The following is an 18,203-nucleotide window of genomic DNA, read 5'->3' on the forward strand; positions in this document are numbered from 1 at the left end:
CGGACTCTCACCAGTACAGTGGGTTGTAGTTACCCCTGGCAACTGCCTAAGGACTGTTACCCCTAAATCTCTGGACTCTCACCTGTACTGTGGGTTGAAGTTACCCTTCGCTGCCTACGTTTAGTTCCTTCATCTTGACCTATCTCTGCAAGTTCAGTTCCTTTCCGGACTAACACTGACACAGAAGTTGCTGTGTATCAGGGTACCTCTCCATCAACTGTTCCTTTATTTATTCCAGGCCACGAGTGATATATCAGTTTTGATACCATCCTCTCAGTGTCTCTCCTGACTCCCTCCTGCACTTCCTACTCTACGGCCTCGGTAACTCTATTCCTGGGTTCTCCCCAGCCAGTGCACATCTCAAGACCCTCTGTTTGTCTGCAGCCAAGCCTGTCCCCACCACTAGGGGCAAAAGTGAACACCAGTCGTTAGGAGCAGACTCTGGGTTTTGCTGTACTGGCTGAGGAGTTCCTAACATATTGCTCATTTTGAAGTGTCACAAGTTGTTGCCCTAAAGCAGGCACAAACTTTTGGAACTTTGTTAGTTCATAAAAAAATATTGCACATTCATTGTGAAACCGTTCTCAATCCTTTCTTATTAGAAGTATGATTAGCCTTTTTAAATGGGTTGAAACAACAAGGTACCTGTCACTTTCCTCCATATTTATTCTTCTTTACTTCTCTAAACCAATTTAACCACCAAAAACTACAAACACTGCTCTAAACCAATTTAAACACCACAGCACGCTCAGACTGGGCTGCCGGGGAGTCAGGGAAATAATTCCCATGAGACTCTGCTGAGGGTTGAGAGGAACATGTGCTGAGCTCTAATTGGAGGAGCCCATCACATGCTCCTCTGACCCGTGGAGATCAGCAGCAGGCTGTTACGTCTCTTCATTGCGTGGCCGGGTGACTGAGGCTTCTTGTGAGCTCAGTGTTGCTCCCAATCTGCCGATTTTCTCTATCCCAGCACCCTTTTTCTAAGTTGCTGTTCCTCCTTGCTATCAGCACACATTCTCCCAGTCTGATACTCCACTGTAATTAAACAATCTGCTTTTTCAAATGTGACACAAATGATCCAGGGTCAGGTAAAGTTTGGGAGGGCTTAAATTAGTGACCAAGGGGATTTTCTTCAGTAAGTAAAGCCCACCCAAACCTAAACTGGTTTGAAATAAGGTAGCTGATCACTGGGGAGGGGCCAGTCACCGGGAAGTTCCAGTTGCTAAGCTTCTGGGCTCTTTCATGGACCCCTCAACATGTGTTTTCCTTTGTGTTCAGCCCTGTCTGATATTCCATAATAGACATCTTACTACCGTTCATCCAGGAATATTCTCTTTATTATGAGGATAAGAAAAAAGCAAAACTGGAGTCATGAATAGACCCTACCTGTAATCATTAAATGTCTTGAGCCAGCAACTAGCAAAGTAGCTGCATCCATGAACATGAATCTCCACCAAAAGCTACAATTATTATTCTGCTGCCTTATTTATCAAGTGTACCGCACATAGTAATCTCACTTAGGCAGGATCACATTTACCTTCTATTTCTTTTTATGTAACATGTTTGTGTCATGTTAGCGCTGCATATTATGTCAGCGCTTTATAAAAAATACATAATAATAATCTGCTTTCTTCAGGTTCAGTCTACAAGCTGGTTTGTTACTTCACAAACTGGTCCAAGTAGTGGCCCAAGCCTGCAAAGTACATGCCAGGGAAAACTTGACCCACAGCTCTGCACACATCTCACGTATTCCTTCACTACCATGGAGTGAGCACAAGCTTGCAACTTACTAGAGGAACCATGATTTCCTCTATAAGCAGTTTAATAACCTTAAGTTAAAGTAAGTATAACAAATTTGTCCACAGCATTTCTAGGGTCAGTCTTACAACTTTTTAGTTTTACTGAATCAATATTCATTGCTTGATTGATTCGCATACACAGATCAGAAAGAAATGTAATTGAATAGGCCCTTATTTCCTACCATCAACATAGCATATGGATACTATTATCTATGTGTTACATTCACACAAGTCTTCAATGCATTTTACTTGATTTGCAAGTCATATTTATGTGTTGTAGCTACACTAGTCATCTCATAGTGTCTCATTGGTCTCTCTGAAAAGGAACCAGCAGTAGTCCACCATTTTTGCAAGGTCCCAGCATCCTTGGTAACGATGCTCCATTGTCAGAATGTCTTGGTGAAAACATTCCCCCTGTTCATGACTTACATTACCCAGGTTGTCAGAAAAAAGTCTAGATGGGAATGTAATTAGTAAATATTAAGTGACATTCTACAACCAATATTCTTGAAGTTCTCCAATAGTTCATTCACGATGGACACGTAGTTGTCCTCTTTTCTGTTCCCTAAGAATCCACGCACAGCAGCCTTGAAGGAGGAAACAAGCAGCAGACTCAATTTCCGTCAATTTAAAGTTAAATATTTAATCCGTAAGCAGTTTATTTGGGGGCCTACAGACATGCCTTCTTTTAGCTTCGCTTTGCTTAACTTCGGAAACTGTTCTTTCAGATAACTGAAAGCCCGGCCTTCTTTATCCAGAGCTTTCACAAAATTCTTCATTAGGCCCAACTTAATGTGAAGCAGAGGTAAAATGATTGTATGTGGCTCAACCAATGGAATGTACTTGATGTTTTTCTCTCCAGCAACAAAAGTTTCTCTCTCTGGCCACTTCTTTGTGATATAGTGACTTTTAGTGTCTCTGCTGTCCCATAAACACAGAAAACAGCAGTACTTTGTAAATGCAATTTACAAACCTAATAGCCATGCAACTACCTTTAAACAAAGATTCCATCCATGATCCTCATACTTGATTCTCTCCAGCAACATCCGCATACTTTCATAAGTTTCTTTCATGTTCACTGCAAAGGTCAGAGGCACGGAAGGGAGTTTGTTCCATTTATGGAGTAACAATGCTTTCAGACTACTCTTTGAGGAATCAATAAACAGTCACCACTTACTAGTATATTGCCGAGCACCAAATTCAGTATCAAATTTCTGAAGGCATTTATGGAATCTATACACATTATAACACGGAAATTGATATATTTATGTCAGATGCAAAATGCCTGGTAAGTAGTAATATCAGCCACCACAGTACCTGAATCTTGGCCACTGTTCCCAGTTTTCCAGCTGCTTCTGTTTTTCTGCCAAAATGATTGTTTCCATATTTTGTGATCTTCAAAATCTATGAGTAAAGGCTTATCTGCTGCTCTCACCTGTGGAGCTCCCACACTGATACCAGCCATTTCTTCTCTATAAAAAGGTAACATTGATCAGCTATCAGTGCTGAGACAGAAAGAGTCATGAGGAAGATGTTGCTTTGGGCGGGTAAGAGACACAAATAATATTATATGGTTCTGTGTTGGTGTTTCTATATTTTCAAAACTGTTGAAAACTGTTTTTGTTACTACATGAACTATGCTTGGTTATAATTTATGTACAGGATATATAATAAATTGTTTTACTATTTTATATGATTCCTTAATCTTGTTATTTCTCTCTCACACAGGTCTATTCCTGCTGCTTAATGTACAGCTGGGTAAGGACATGACGTAATTAATATGTACTATATGTTTGCTAAGGAGATGACAAACAAATTAAATTATAGGTAGAAAGAAAACATATCCTACAAGAAAGAAACAAAATATATTAGAAAATGTAAGGAGGTGTTACGGGATGGAATCAGGAATGTGGAGGAGAAGGCAGCAGAATTATAAAGCAGATGTAATAGCAGATTTTGTAGTTGTTGCTTGTATAAGGTGATGCTGAAATTTACACATCATTTGTCTTTACTTATTGTTATGCAGCCCATCATAAAACATTTTCAAAATCAGTGAAGTGACATGATGTAGATGCTTTTATATTGAATAGATATAAATGAGAAAAGGTAAGGGTGCTTAATACCAAAAATGCATTTGGATTAGAAGGCACCATGGGCCTGAGTCATTAAGGAGAGCAAACCATAAAAAAGGAATAACTTTGAATCTTGGCAAAACCATGTTGCATTGGAGGGGGAGGTAAATTTAAAATGTAGGTACAGATTTATAGTTGGCGTGGGGCATGTCCTAGATCAACTTTAAATTTCAGTGTACAAATAAAGCTATCAATTATTTGTGTGCTAGATGAAAAAACAGCCAGTATTATTCTTATGTGCAAAATAATAAATTAATTTGCACCCCTTGCATTGTTACATGGTTTGTCCCGGAGAACATTTACTTCTTTTTCTTGCCTTACTTTCCGTAATGACTTAGGCCCCATATGTGTAAACAGAAAAATAAGTAATAAGTAAAAATGTATTTATTGAGCAAGATATGTAGGGAATATATTACATTTTGGGGCATCGTAGATGTGCTAGTGATATAAAATATCTGATCTGTAATTACCAACTGGCCAGAACTAGGAACTAGCACTGTGACCATAGTGGTCAATCACCTTGAGCCAGCAGCTAGTAGAGTGCCTGTATCCACCAACTGCCTACTGTCATGAATAGCATTATACCTGTAATCATTAAATGCCTGGAGCCAGCAACTAGCAAAGTGGCAGCATACATGAATATGTATCCCCACAAACAGATATGATTGCTAATCGCTACCTAATATATCAAGATTACCGCACACCTTTTACAGCGTACTCTCATTTACGAAGAGTCACCTTTACCTTCTGTTTCATTGTATGTAATTTGTTTGTGTCATGTTCGGAGCTGCATAATATGTTGATGTCATATAAATAAACATAATAATATTCTGCTTTCTTCAGGTTCTACCTACAAGCTGGTTTGTTACTTCACAAACTGGTCCCAGTACCGACCTGAGCCTGCAAAGTACATGCCAGGGAATATTGACCCGCAGCTCTGCACACATCTCATATATGCCTTCGCCACCATGAATGAGCACAAGATTGTACCTTATGAGTGGAACGATGATGTCCTCTATAAACAGTTTAACGACCTTAAACTACAGTTAGTATAACAAACTTGTCCTCAGCATTTATAGGGGAGAGTTCAAAAAGCCACGAAGTGTCTCCGGAAAATCTGCGAGACACTTCCCAGTGGAGATTTGACAGATATCTCCACTCATTTTTCCCCGCACCTCATAGTATTATGAGGGAAAGTGAGTGGAGATTTCTGCCATAATTGCCGGCAACGTGCGCAGCACGATGTTCGCGCACCACATCACCAGAACTTGAATCTCCCCCAAGGGGTCAGACTCACAACTTGTTAGTTTTACTAAATCAATATTTATAGTTTGCGTGCTCTGCGCGCACAGATAAGACAGATATTTAACTGAATAATCCCTTATTTCCTACAGTCCTATGTGTCATCAACGCAGTATATAGACAATATTATATATGTCTTGCATCTATTTGAGTCCCACTTTGCATTTTACTTGATTTGCTAGTTCTATTTATAAGTTATAGCTGCACTAGTCATCTCATGAATCATTCTCATTTCTATAATATGAAGCCTTATCTATCTACATTATGTTACATGTGCCACAAATCATGGCTATTGCAATGTACAATACTATGATTGTATTATTTTCTGATATTTTCACCTATATACTTTTATCTAATATACTTATACCATTTGAGTAACAGAAGCCGTTTTTTTACTAGCCCTGTCTTGTTCTGTGTTTAGGAATCCAAAATTGGTAACATTATTGGCAGTTGGTGGTTGGAACTTTGGAACACAAAAGTAAGCATCATTTTATATATATATATATATATATATATATATATATATATATATATATATATATTTATATATATATGCATAAATGGAAATAAGTTATCTGTTTTTTTACTGAGTCCCTCTTTTTTCTTATCTTTAGGTTCACAGATATGGTTGCCTCTCCCACTAACCGTAACATTTTCATTACATCTGTGATTGCACATCTCCGTCTATATAACTTTGATGGCATTGACCTCGACTTTGAGTACCCAGGATCTCGAGGTAGCCCCCCTGAGGACAAGCAAAGATTCACCATACTAATAGAGGTGGGCTACTATATTCTACTACTACAACTCTACAAGATCTGCTGGCTCATAAGAAGTCATTATTTTCCTCAGGGATAGCATATTGGAGCATCTCATATACAGTACCATGTACAGTAACACAGGTCCATCTTATCTAATGCCAATTACTGCAGTATGTACATGAGAGGGAGGACATAGACTCAGCAGGATTAGTAGTGTAGTGTAGTATAACACCTGTCTTACTACAACAGTTCCTTTCTGTTTTTGACATAGTTATTGAGAGACATCTGTTTGTTTGGGGATGACTGTTTAACATATATACATATCATTTATATATAATCCATTGAGTTGGTTGTTTCAGCATGCTAGTCTTATTCTGTCACATTTCACTCCAACCTCCTTCAACTTGGGTTTGTACCTGACCCTCTTAAGTTATTCAGGTTTGCCAATAGGTTATTGCATCAGATAAATAATATCATGCTATTTTTATTCACTTGTACCATGTGCCTTATGTCTCCTCAGTGGTCTAGCTAAACACTCACCTTTATTTTCTAACTGATTTAAGTAATCAAAATGAAACAATGTCTTTTGTATGAGTTGCTCTGAAAAATAGATCTATATCTAAAGGTCTGAATAGTGGCATATTTGGTTCCCTTATGAATAGTATCTGCTTGCAACATTCTGTCCGTCTTCATAACACACCATTAAAGTCATCAGATACTATACCATTGGCAAATTCCTTTATTAACTTCTAGTTTTAGGTTGCCCTAAGCAGTAATAGGAAATGGGCCCGTATTTGCTAAGTAACTGAATTTATTCAATATGTTCCCTATAAATGTCAGGATTGTATAAAAGGGTAAAAAGTATTTAAAAGGATATTTATCAACTTTCTACAAGATATTTATTGAAAGTGTTTAATGTAGAAGAGTGGGAGTCTCTCACTATTCTCCGCTGATCCTGTATGCTCAATGTCCCTCTGTGTCTATTAGTGTGAAGTTGTCTAATAGAAGGCACCATGCAAATGAGTCTTGTGCAGGAATATATATTAAAACATATTAACAGCATTATATATAAAATAGATGGATGCCTGTTGTGACTTTCTGCCATTTAAAATGTTAAAAATGTGTAACTGTGCACTGAAAAACCAGCTATCAATTGTTTAACGAGTTTATCATTTTACGTTTCAAATCTTGTTTGGGTATAATATACTGACGCTGCAGCCCCGTGAGGGAGTCATGTGTGCCCATTACCACTTTTATTAATGTAATATTATGAACAAAACAGGAATAGTTATTTTGTCAGTACCCAGTCTGTAACTATTTGAGTCCTTATTTACTAATATAATCCTAGTTAATTATGTAACCTATTCCTTTAATCTTGTGTCTCTCAGGAAATGCTTGATGCATTTAATAAAGAAGCAAAAGCCAAGGGTCTTCCACGGCTCCTGATCACAGCAGCAGTGTCTGCAGGAAAAGGAACCATTGATGCTGGATATGAGATAGCAAAGATCGGAAAGTGAGTTAGAGAGAGGAAATCATTGGGGAGAACATTAAGCATAATATAGAGTTACTTATAATCAACAAGTATTACAAATCTGTGATTGGAAATTTACATTTTCAGTGACTGTCCTGACATGTATCATTTCTGTGGTTTTCATTGTGTTTCAAGGTCATAAGACGAGTCTATCTATTGTTGTATTAAAGTGTAACTTTCATTTCACCATGTTTCTCCATAGACTCCTGGATTTTATCAGTGTGATGACTTATGATTTCCATGGCGGGTGGGACACTGTAACTGGACATAATAGCCCCCTGTGCCGAGGTTCCAAGGACATGGGGGATTTAATATACTTCAACATTGTAAGTAAACCAGGATCATTTCCTTATGATAATTCCGTTATCACATCAAATCATAATAATATAACATATGTTTGGAATTCGATGAAGTAGAAAAAATGGCTTTATTAATAAACAATGCAGGTGTAAAATGATGATATACAGAGTATCTGCTACAGCTCTTTTGCCTCCTTCATCAAGGTAAGCTCCCTTGGATTATTCTACATTTAGAGGTCTGCTTTTATTTTAATAGCATTGTGGATTGTTTACTAATATTGATGAAAGCTTCAAGTCTGCATGAAAACCATAGTAGCCAGTCAGACATTTGCTAGCATTGTCTAACTTGCACTAGACATATAAAAGCTCATTGTTATGGTTTAAGTGATAATCTTTGAGCTAGTACAATACTATCATCATAAGCTTCTGCAGTGGTTTACAAAGAACTCACTCAAATCAGTCCCTGCCCCATTAGAGCTTACAGTGTAAATTGCCTAACATACACAGACTGAGAGAGATTAAGGTCAATTTAATAGCAGCCAATTAACCTTCTTGTGTGGTTTTGGAGTGTGGGAGGAAACCAACGCAAACAAGGGGAGAGCATAGAAACTCCACAATGATAAGGCCATGGCCGAGAATCAAACTCATTGCTGTGAGGCAGAAGTGCTAACCACTAAGACACCGTGCTGCCACTATCCCTAATGATCTATTGCATGGATTTCTAAACATGGTAATGGTGAGGTTTCCTCTACTCTTTCCATCATTGATATGTTCTCTTCACCCGCAGGTGTTTGCTATGACATATTGGAAAGATAATGGAACACCTGCAGAGAAACTCCTTGTTGGATTCCCAACATACGGCCGAACATTCAATATGATCAATCCTATCCCCTGCGATGTGGGGGTTCCTGTGTCTGGAGCAGGATCAGCTGGACAATACACCCGGGAGGCTGGCTTCTGGGCCTACTATGAGGTGATTTTCAATATGAAATACTACACACACTAACATGTTCATTGTCAATGTATAAGTAATCTGTAGAAAATAGATGCTAGGTACTGCACCCATAGACCCACTTAATCACCCATTATTTACCCAATGAACAAATGTTTAAAGCTGTTTATTATAATATTATAATCTTTATTATAATTGAGCCAATAATCCACAACTGTAGATCATCAAAGTCACCCACATTGAGTGATTCTCTGTCTAAGTCAGAGAAGGTAAGGTGATGGAGTGATGTAATGTAAAACAGATTTTCATTGTCATTTAAATTGTTTAAATGCATTTTTTTTGCAGTATATAGACTTTGGATTCATATTGCTGCTAATCTACTGGTCAGCTCTAGATAGAACAAGGTTTCAACATTAATTACTTTAGGATGCTGCTTATCACTAAGTTGGTTTATACTAACCTGCATATGTGACAGCCTGTAAACATTTTGGAAAGGCTTCTTGCCCAGTGTTTTTATATGAACTCTCCCAAACCCCATTTCACTATCTGTGACTCAGTGTCACTGTATGCAGATTGTCTACAATGTGATCACCTGTACAGCTCTGAATAAAATGACTGGGTGTCATCAAAATGATGACACCCAGCTTTGCCTCTTTTTACCAAATACACTATAAAATTGCATACTATAAAGGTGTACACTGTCTCCTGAACTTCATTTCTTGGTCAAAAAATTTACCAAAGCCAATCACCCACCTCCCTTTTCTGTGATCCCATCCCTTACTGCTGTGGAGGTGAAATATCCTATGATAAGATTGAAAAAAATGGGTTAAAACCTTGAGCGCTTTTAAAAATGTGTACATTCTCTTAAGTCTGTATATGACCCATGTCAAAAATGTTTTGTAACCAAATGTTGACCATATATTGTGAAATTATACTAAATATCAATGACAAAGGCTAGCAAGTGCCCTGCTTGTGATAGCATACAGTTACAATGGTAAGGGCAATGCTGAGACAATAGGAATCTGTGGACAAGGGACAGGAGCAGGCAGTGCATGCAGAGTTAGTAGTATCTGGAGTAGGTAGTATAGTTACAGTAAAAAGGCGGGTTTGAGATCACATTTAAAGGATTGAAATTTGGGGGAAGTGTGGTCAGTCTTGGAGGCGGGTGTTAGAAGCAGGGCCGCCGAGAGGGGGTGCAGGTACTAATTACCCGGGATCGGGCATGCCAGGGGGCCGAGCCCTCACTGCCCACAAATTTTTTTTTTGCATTGCTTAAAAAAAATAGATATACTCACCTGATCGCGGCGCCGGCGTACCTTCTAGACCTTGCTCTGTTTAAACTTAATGTCAGGCGTGACGTCATCAAGTCACGCCTGACATTCAGTGAGGAGCGGCGCAGAGAGGACCAGGAAAGAAGAGAGAAGACAGAAGAGAAGAAAAGAAATAAGCTAATAGAAAAGGTAAGTAAAAAATAGGAACAAAGCAGAAAAGCACACTATGAGGAAAAAGGGCGTTCAATGGTGTAAACAACAATACAAGTTTTTTGTCTGTAGGAAGGTGGCCTGGCCACGCCCAATGATGCATAGCCACGCCCCTAATTGTATGAACACTCCTATTAGCAATTTTGGTAATAGGTGGCGCAAATTTTTTTTACATTCTCAACTATAAGGGGGCCTCATGAAGTTGTTGTACCGGGGCCCTGAATTCCTCTTGGCAGCCCTGGTTAAAAGTAGTTACCGGAGAGGAGGACAGGCGTAGGTCAGAGGTAAGAGAAGAAATGTACTTTTTAGATTTGTGCGTCATCTGCATAGATGAGGTAGGGAAGTACAAAAAAGTGTATTCGTTCACACAGAGAAGAAATATAAAGAGAGAAAAGCAGAGGGCCAAAAACAGAGCCTTAGCTTTGCTGTTGTGTGATTATTCTACATTATTAAATTATAGTGAGTTGTTAGAATAACTACTTCATTAAAACTTGACTATTATTGGTTTCGTTTTAGAGTACATTGTGTTAACATATACTTTTTAGTATTTTTTGTGTAGCATTTTGATACATCTAGTAACCGTGCAACTCAGTGTAACTACACTGCTGTATTAGAAAGTATAATTTCTTCATGGTTTTTCCTGTATGCAACACATATACTGTAGAGATTGGCATGATTAAAATGCAAATGCAATATTTTAATATTTAAGTGTGAACGTGTTGTTATCCAAATGCATGGAGTAACATATTTGTATTGTCTTTGCTAACAGTGCAATCATCTCATATTTCTTAACACTGTGTTCTATGCTGTATTCTCCATAGATCTGTACTTGGCTTAAGGGAGCCACTTTAAAATGGATAGCAGACCAGAGGGTGCCCTATGCTTGCAAGGATAAAGAATGGGTTGGATATGACAACAAAACAAGCTATTGCTGCAAAGTAAGATGTTGTTCAGTTGAAGGTTTATATATTTACAAGGGAAAATTATATCCATCCTGAGTTAAACAGTCATTTTACACCTCAAGGGTGGTGGCACACGGTAGCAAGTGAAAGCTATGATTTTTGATTCAATGTTTTCAAAGCTGAAACACTTTCAGGTGAAGGAGAAGAGAGAGTCCCTTTTACTATAATGTGCCAGTATGGGAGCAATTCACAGCTTTGGTTCAATAAATTGCAATAAATTGTGACCGTTCCATACCACCCAATTGTCCTGATATTGGCGCAAATGGGGCGGGGCTTAACAGCAAATGGATGAATTTTTATCCTAATGTGTCCATTTGGGGGTGGCGTTTGGGCGGAACTGGGACAGGGCTTATTTTCTCCTGCTTTCAGGATTCTAAATGTTGGGCGTTATGTAACACCACATTTAAGGTACAAACAGGCCCTTCACACAGGCTGCTTAGTGATATTTTGTGAATATGATTCTGTACCTTTTATTTAGTCTGACTCTTTCCACAAATGACTTGATCCTTATAAATGAACCGCATAATTGTTATTTAAATTTTTCGGGTGTATTTGTAGGGCATTAAATCACCTAGTTATTCATACACAGTCAAAAGTAAACAGCTCTACAAGTAAAGAATTTTTGGTACTTTAAAAATTGTCTGTAGCCTAAGTTCTACACAGGTGCAAAGTTAATATACTAAACATCATCATTTCAAAATCAGCTAATACATTGCCCAAAAACTCAATACTTTAACCTTGAAATTTATTACATAGCTGTAAGGTTGCCAAAGTTCTATCTCTAGTGTATTACATAATTAAAATATGACATACAACACTGCAAACTGCACACAATATAGTTCTCCCAGAATCTGTATTGGTTTTTGTGAAATTAATAATTTTCACAATCTACTAAACACCTTTACTAATTTATTATTCAGAATGGTTTGCTCACAATTCATAGCTCTTTCTCATTGCTTGAAAAAATGTCAGAAATATTATAACGTCATTATGTAATTTTATCTCCCTTATACACTAGGTGAGGTTTTTGAAGGAGAGTGGTTTTGGTGGTGCTATGGTTTGGGCCATTGATTTAGATGACTTCCTGGGAACGTTCTGCGGTGAAGGGAAATATCCGTTGATCAGCTATCTGAAGTCCTTGCTGGAAGGTATGAAACTGTTTTAAAGAGAATAAATATTTATTAATATGGTTCATATTGTACATGAGTTTTCTATAGATAGCCAGAAATGCATATGGACATAAGCTGTTTTGCATGATAACTTTTAACTCCATATTTGCGCATTTATTAGGAGGAGGAAGTATCATTGTAGACAGCATTTTTGCACTGCGTGCACTATGGGTACATCAGTTTTTATATGGAGAACTGTTATCCACAGGTACAACCTACAAAACTACAGCACTGCAGAGGCACACACAGTTACGAATACAACATTTCCTTTTCAAATCTTTTTTTTGTCTCATTTGATTGATGGATTTTAGAACATACTGCATGCTCTCACATTAAATGAGCAAATGCTTAAACATTGTTCAGGACAGCCAGATTCCTGGGCCTAATTCATTACTGATCTTATCTGCTGTTTTTTGCGGATCTTACGAAAATCTTCACTGCGCATGCCCAGAAAAGGGAGATAAAAGGGAAAATCCGTTGCGTAAGTTAAGATTTTCTTAATTTAAGATGAAAATCCTTCTTAACTGCACTTAAAAAGTTCTCTGAACACTTAAGAAAAAGGCATGGGAAAGGGAGGAGAATTGGCGGATATTGGCCGGAGATCGTACTGACTTAAGAAGAGTAGGCGTTTACCTCCGGATCCATCGGATAGATAAGAAGAAATGCTTAGTTTTTCTTAATTTCTTGCTTAGACTTAAGAAAGCTCGGGGTCATGTTTAAGTCTTAAACAGCTGTAGCAGCAGCGCTGAATAACACCACTAAGCTATTCAAAAAGCATTGTTCGTTTAAAACACTCACAACTAAATATGCACTACATACATCTTAATACACTTCACTCAAATTTTTTTTACATTTTTTTTATTTAATATTAATATCAAACATTAAACAATGTACTATTTTTTTAAAAACAACCATGGTGAATGTACAGTTGTAATAAATTGCTATGTAAAGTGGTTAGCCTATACCTTTTTTGATATTTAAAAAAAACGACTAATAATACGATAATAATAATATGAAAGACATAACAGCTAAATTTGTACGAACGTAAACCAAGCGTACTCTTGCATAAGGGACACATAGGAAACTCACACAAACATGGGAAGGATATATAAACTCCACAGATATAAGACCATGGTTGGGATTTGAACTCCTGACCCCAGTGCTGTAAGGCAGAAGTGCGAGTGACTAAACCACCGTGCTGCTCCACTGTGGTCTGCATTGATTTTCGGTAAAGTTGAGTACATGACAAAACATACAAGCCATAGATAGCAAAAAAACGGTGGTAGTCACATCCCCGACTACCTAAACCCCCACAGCAATTAGCTCTACATGAGAACAGCGATGGAGGGCATACCGATAGTGGTTTCCCCCGACAGCTTGCAAAACAGACTTCACATAAACGCAGCGCATGAAGAGGCTGTCCGGGCAAAATAACGTAAGTATACAGCGTGACACTGCCATTATTAAAACCCAGAAGATTTTAGAGATGGGCGGGCTCGGTTCCCCGAAATCCGAACCCACCCGAACTTTGGCTATCCGAGTACCGAGCCGAGCACGCTCGGTACTCTCCTGCCTGTTCGGTATCGAAATCGAGGCAAAAGATCATCATGATGTATTAGTATGCCTGAGCTCGGTTCTAGCGAGATTTGAAAAGAATAAATACCCGCCTCCACAGCAATCCATCGCCATTTGACAGAGGGAGAGAGCAGGGTTAGTTCACAGGCTATATTACTGCAGGGACAGAGCAATAATTGTACACATTATTGTTTCAATTCTATTCTAAACAATTCTAATATTAATACCAATTGTAATAGCAATTGTTAGAGCAGTAAGAGAGGAAGATAGAGGAGGCTTTTTTTTAAAAAAAATTTGGCACTCCAAGTGCTTTTGGGGTGTCACATATTCCCCAGTGTTTTACAGTAATTTCTCTGGCTGTCAAAAGTCATATTGGTCAGCAGTATCTAAAACAATTTGTAGCACTACAAGTGCTTTGGGCTCATTAAAATGGATTCAAAGCAGTCCACATATGAGCAGAATCAGCAACCAGGTTCTGTCACCAGTCCTGATGGTAGTGTTCCCAGTACGTCATCTGGTAAAGGCGATGTAAAAGTACACAGTCTTTTTAAATCAGGGAAAAAAGCATACACCAAAAAAAAATATACCACGTTGAAGCGATAAAGAAGTGTAACTGAGGAAAAGTTAACTGCCGATAAAAAAAAATTGCCAACATGCCATTCTACACACGCAGTGGCAAAGAAAGGATGAGGCCTTCGCCTTTCTCTATTAGTGACAGATCAAAAAATGTTATTGAACCTTCTTCTTGTACGGTCACTCGTGACCAAGCAAGACCACGTAATTTGGAGTCTAAAAGTGGTGCACAACTACTGTTACGCGTGAAAGCCGAGCTGCAAGAAAACAGTAAGGCATTAGAGGATGATGTATGCTCTGAATCAGAAATGACAACAATCCCTGTGGAGAGTCCATCCACCAGTGGTATGTCTAATCGTGAGCATTCTGTTAGTGTACCCATAAAGAAGGGCCTTTTCACCAGTTCTGCTGATGTGTGCCTGAACAGCCCGAGTGTAGCCGGTGATACACAAATTGAGGATGCCACTTTGGAATTAGAAGAGGATGAGGGGGAGATTTGTGTAGGCGACGAGGGCGCTATAAAACAAAAGAATCCACTTATGTGTGGAATTATTTCTACCCAAATCCAGACAACAATTGTTTAGCCATTTGTAGAGTATGTGAAGCCACAGTCAGTCGAGGGAGGGACCTTAACCATCTTGGAACCTAGTCTATGTTACGCCATTTGACAAGAGTTCATGGCAAAGTGTTGGGAAAAGCTGAAAATTCTTCCAAAAAAATGACAAGCACTCCATCATCAGCTAGGACCCTCCGGTCACCAACATCCCGACGGCTACACAGTGGGTACACTAACCGAATGCTCACGATTAGACATACCACTGGTGGATGGACTCTCCCCAGGGATTGTTGTCATTTCTGATTCAGAGCATACATTATCCTCTAATGCCTTACTGTTTTCTTGCAGCTCGGCTTTCACCCGTAACAGTAGTTGTGCACCATTTTTAGACTCCAAATTACTTGGTCTTGCTTGGTTACGAGTGACCGTACAAGAAGAAGGCTCAATAACATTTTTTGATCTGACACTAATAGAGAAAGGCGAAGGCCTCATTCTTTCTTTGGCACTGCGTGTGTAGAATGGCATGTTGGCAATTTTTTTTTCTTATTCACACTTAACTTTTCCTCAGTTTCACTTCTTTTTCGCTTCAACACAGTAAAATTTTTTTGGTGTGTGATTCTTTTCCCTGATTTAAAAAGACTATATACTTTTACATCGCCTTTACCAGATGACGTACTGGGAACACCACCATCAGGACTGGTGACAGAACCTGGTTGCTGATTCTGCTCATATGTGGACTGCTTTGAATCCATCTTAATGAGCCCAAACCACTTGTAGTGCAAATAATTGTATAGATACTGCTGCTTAATATGACTTTTGACAGCAAGAAAAATTATTGTTTCACACGGGGAATATTTGACACCCCAAAGCACTTGTAGTGGCAAAAATTGTATTAGATAGATACTGCTGACAAATATAACTTTTTTAGACAGCCAGAAAAATTAGTGTAAACCACTGGGGAATATGGGACACCCCAAAGCACTTGTAGTGCTAAAAATTATATTAGATAGATACTGCTGACAAATATGAGGTTTTTTTGACAGCCAGAAAAATTATTGTTTCACATTGGGGAATATGGGACACCCCAAAGCACTTGTAGTGCCAAAAATTGTATTAAATAGATACTGCTGACAAATATGACCTTTTTTTTGACAGCCAGAAAAATTTGTGTAAAACACTGGGGAATATGGGACACCCCAAAGCACTTGTAGTGCAAAAAATTGAAAAAAAAGCTTCCTCTATCTTCCTCTCTTCCTGCTCTAACAATTGCTAATAGAATTGGTATTAATAATAATAATAGAATTGTATAGAATAGAATTGAAACAATAATGTGTACAATTATTGCTCTGTCCCTGCGGTAATATAGCCTGTGACCTAACCCTGCTCTCTCCCTCTGTCAAATGGCGATGGATTGCTGTGGAGGCTGGTATTTATGCTTTTCAAATCTCGCGAGAACCGAGCTCAGAAATACTAATATGTCACAATGATGTTTTGCCTCGATTTTGATACCGGCTCGGTACTTGGATAGGCAAAGTTTGGGTGGGTTTGGATCTCTGGGAACCGAGCCCGCCCATCTCTAGTTTTAACATTTGTAAACAAACCCTTCGCACCTCCCACATTTGCTGTTACGTAACACTTTCTTATCTTTAAATAAGAAGCGGATATTAAAATGAACTAACTGCTTAAGATCCATTGCATCTTATTTTCCGTTGCGTAAAAGACTTAAGCTGGGCCTGTCTTTGAACTTTCCGCTCCTTTTTGAATTGTGAATTTCTTAACTCCTCATTTCTTCTTAAAATACTCATCGCAACTTCCACACAAGATAAGATCAGTAATGAATCAGACCCCCTGTGTTTATCGTAAATGCACCCACTGGCACATTACTTGCTCCCAGTAATCAAGATGTTGCATAGAGTGAGAGAAAACACATGTAACGAGCACAGCTGCATCATTCCCATTAGGAATTTTGTCAATGATGGTAATATTGCTTTCCAGATATGTCTTTGTCTTTTGCAATTATTTTTAACAGTTCAGTGTAATCTAGTACCAGAACTGGGATTTATTACTGATAATTATTGATTAGTTTGAAGTCATGTTAATAGCCACACACATTTGTTATCAGTAATTTTTGTCTTCTAGTTAGTTTCTTTTTTACTTCTTTCGCTATAAAGCTTGAAACATGGCTTAGTTATGTCTGTCATAAGGACACCAGTTTCATAATAAATACTTCTGTTGTATTTAAAATGCATTAATTGCTGCTTACTTATTAATTGTAATTCATTTTTTGCAAATAAGTATATATATTTATGAAAAATGGTTTATTTTTGCTCTGTAGGTTCCATTAACTGTCCTGACGTATGTGGATCAACAACTTGTGGAGACACTACACCTGAAGACCCTACACCTGAGACTCCTGTCACCCCACCTCCTAATCCCCCATCCACTGATGAAGACCCCAACTTCTGTGAGGGTAAAGCTGATGGCTTTTATGTGAACCCATTAAACGCCAATAAATTCTACCAGTGTGTATCTGGACGGACCTATGCCATGAAGTGCGGAGATGGTTTAGTGTTTGACACAGGCTGCACTTGCTGTAACAGGCCATGAATATCCTTCACTTCCCTCCATTCTAACATCCCTTAATAAATCTGCAACTCTATGTTAGTCTATTTTATGTCCATTTTTTATACACACAATAAACACAGGCAAATCCAATCTATTATCTCAACAACCTTATTATAATACATAATGTATCAACTGAGCAAAGACACATGCTTTGCATCAGTTGAAGAACTCGACATTCAGGGCCAGTGCTACCACCATACAAATCTAAGTTATTAAAATAGTTAATTTGTGACAAACTGTCATTCATCCAATGTTTTTATTTTCCCAATGGTGTTCCCTACTGCACAATACTCTCTTTTCATAACACTTCCTTCAAATAATGATAATATATAGAACAAAAATATTTTACATTGGCATCATTAGTACCGTATAAAGGACCAGAGAATACATCAGAAAGTAAATAATGCTGATAGTTTATATTAGGTGAGGGTGGCATAATAATTATTACTATATAAAAACACTATTATATTTGAGAGGGATAATACA

The 18,203-nt window shown here is 38.2% G+C and overlaps 1 protein-coding gene across 1 annotated transcript; it reads left to right on the forward strand.

The window, feature by feature from the left end:
• Window positions 1-3,297: 3,297 nt before the first annotated feature.
• Window positions 3,298-17,739, forward strand: LOC142138920 (acidic mammalian chitinase-like). The gene is made up of 11 exons (XM_075196034.1): window positions 3,298-3,346; window positions 3,528-3,557; window positions 4,775-4,976; window positions 5,655-5,711; window positions 5,848-6,013; window positions 7,383-7,507; window positions 7,728-7,851; window positions 8,612-8,797; window positions 11,079-11,195; window positions 12,238-12,367; window positions 17,428-17,739. Exons 1-11 carry the CDS (start codon window positions 3,322-3,324, stop codon window positions 17,697-17,699), a joined length of 1,434 nt encoding a protein of 477 aa, XP_075052135.1. The 5' UTR covers window positions 3,298-3,321; the 3' UTR covers window positions 17,700-17,739.
• Window positions 17,740-18,203: the final 464 nt, after the last annotated feature.

Source organism: Mixophyes fleayi, chromosome 2, assembly GCF_038048845.1.
Source record: "Mixophyes fleayi isolate aMixFle1 chromosome 2, aMixFle1.hap1, whole genome shotgun sequence".
In the NCBI taxonomy this organism is placed as follows: Eukaryota; Metazoa; Chordata; class Amphibia; order Anura; family Limnodynastidae; genus Mixophyes; species Mixophyes fleayi.

Bases quoted from the DNA above. Each gene is read 5' to 3' on its own strand.
- LOC142138920 (XM_075196034.1), top strand. From the start codon at position 3,322: ATGAGGAAGATGTTGCTTTGGGCGG. The intron at 3,558-4,774 runs GTAAGGACATGA...TGCTTTCTTCAG, and splicing joins GCTGCTTAATGTACAGCTGG to GTTCTACCTACAAGCTGGTT. The intron at 7,508-7,727 runs GTGAGTTAGAGA...GTTTCTCCATAG, and splicing joins GAGATAGCAAAGATCGGAAA to ACTCCTGGATTTTATCAGTG.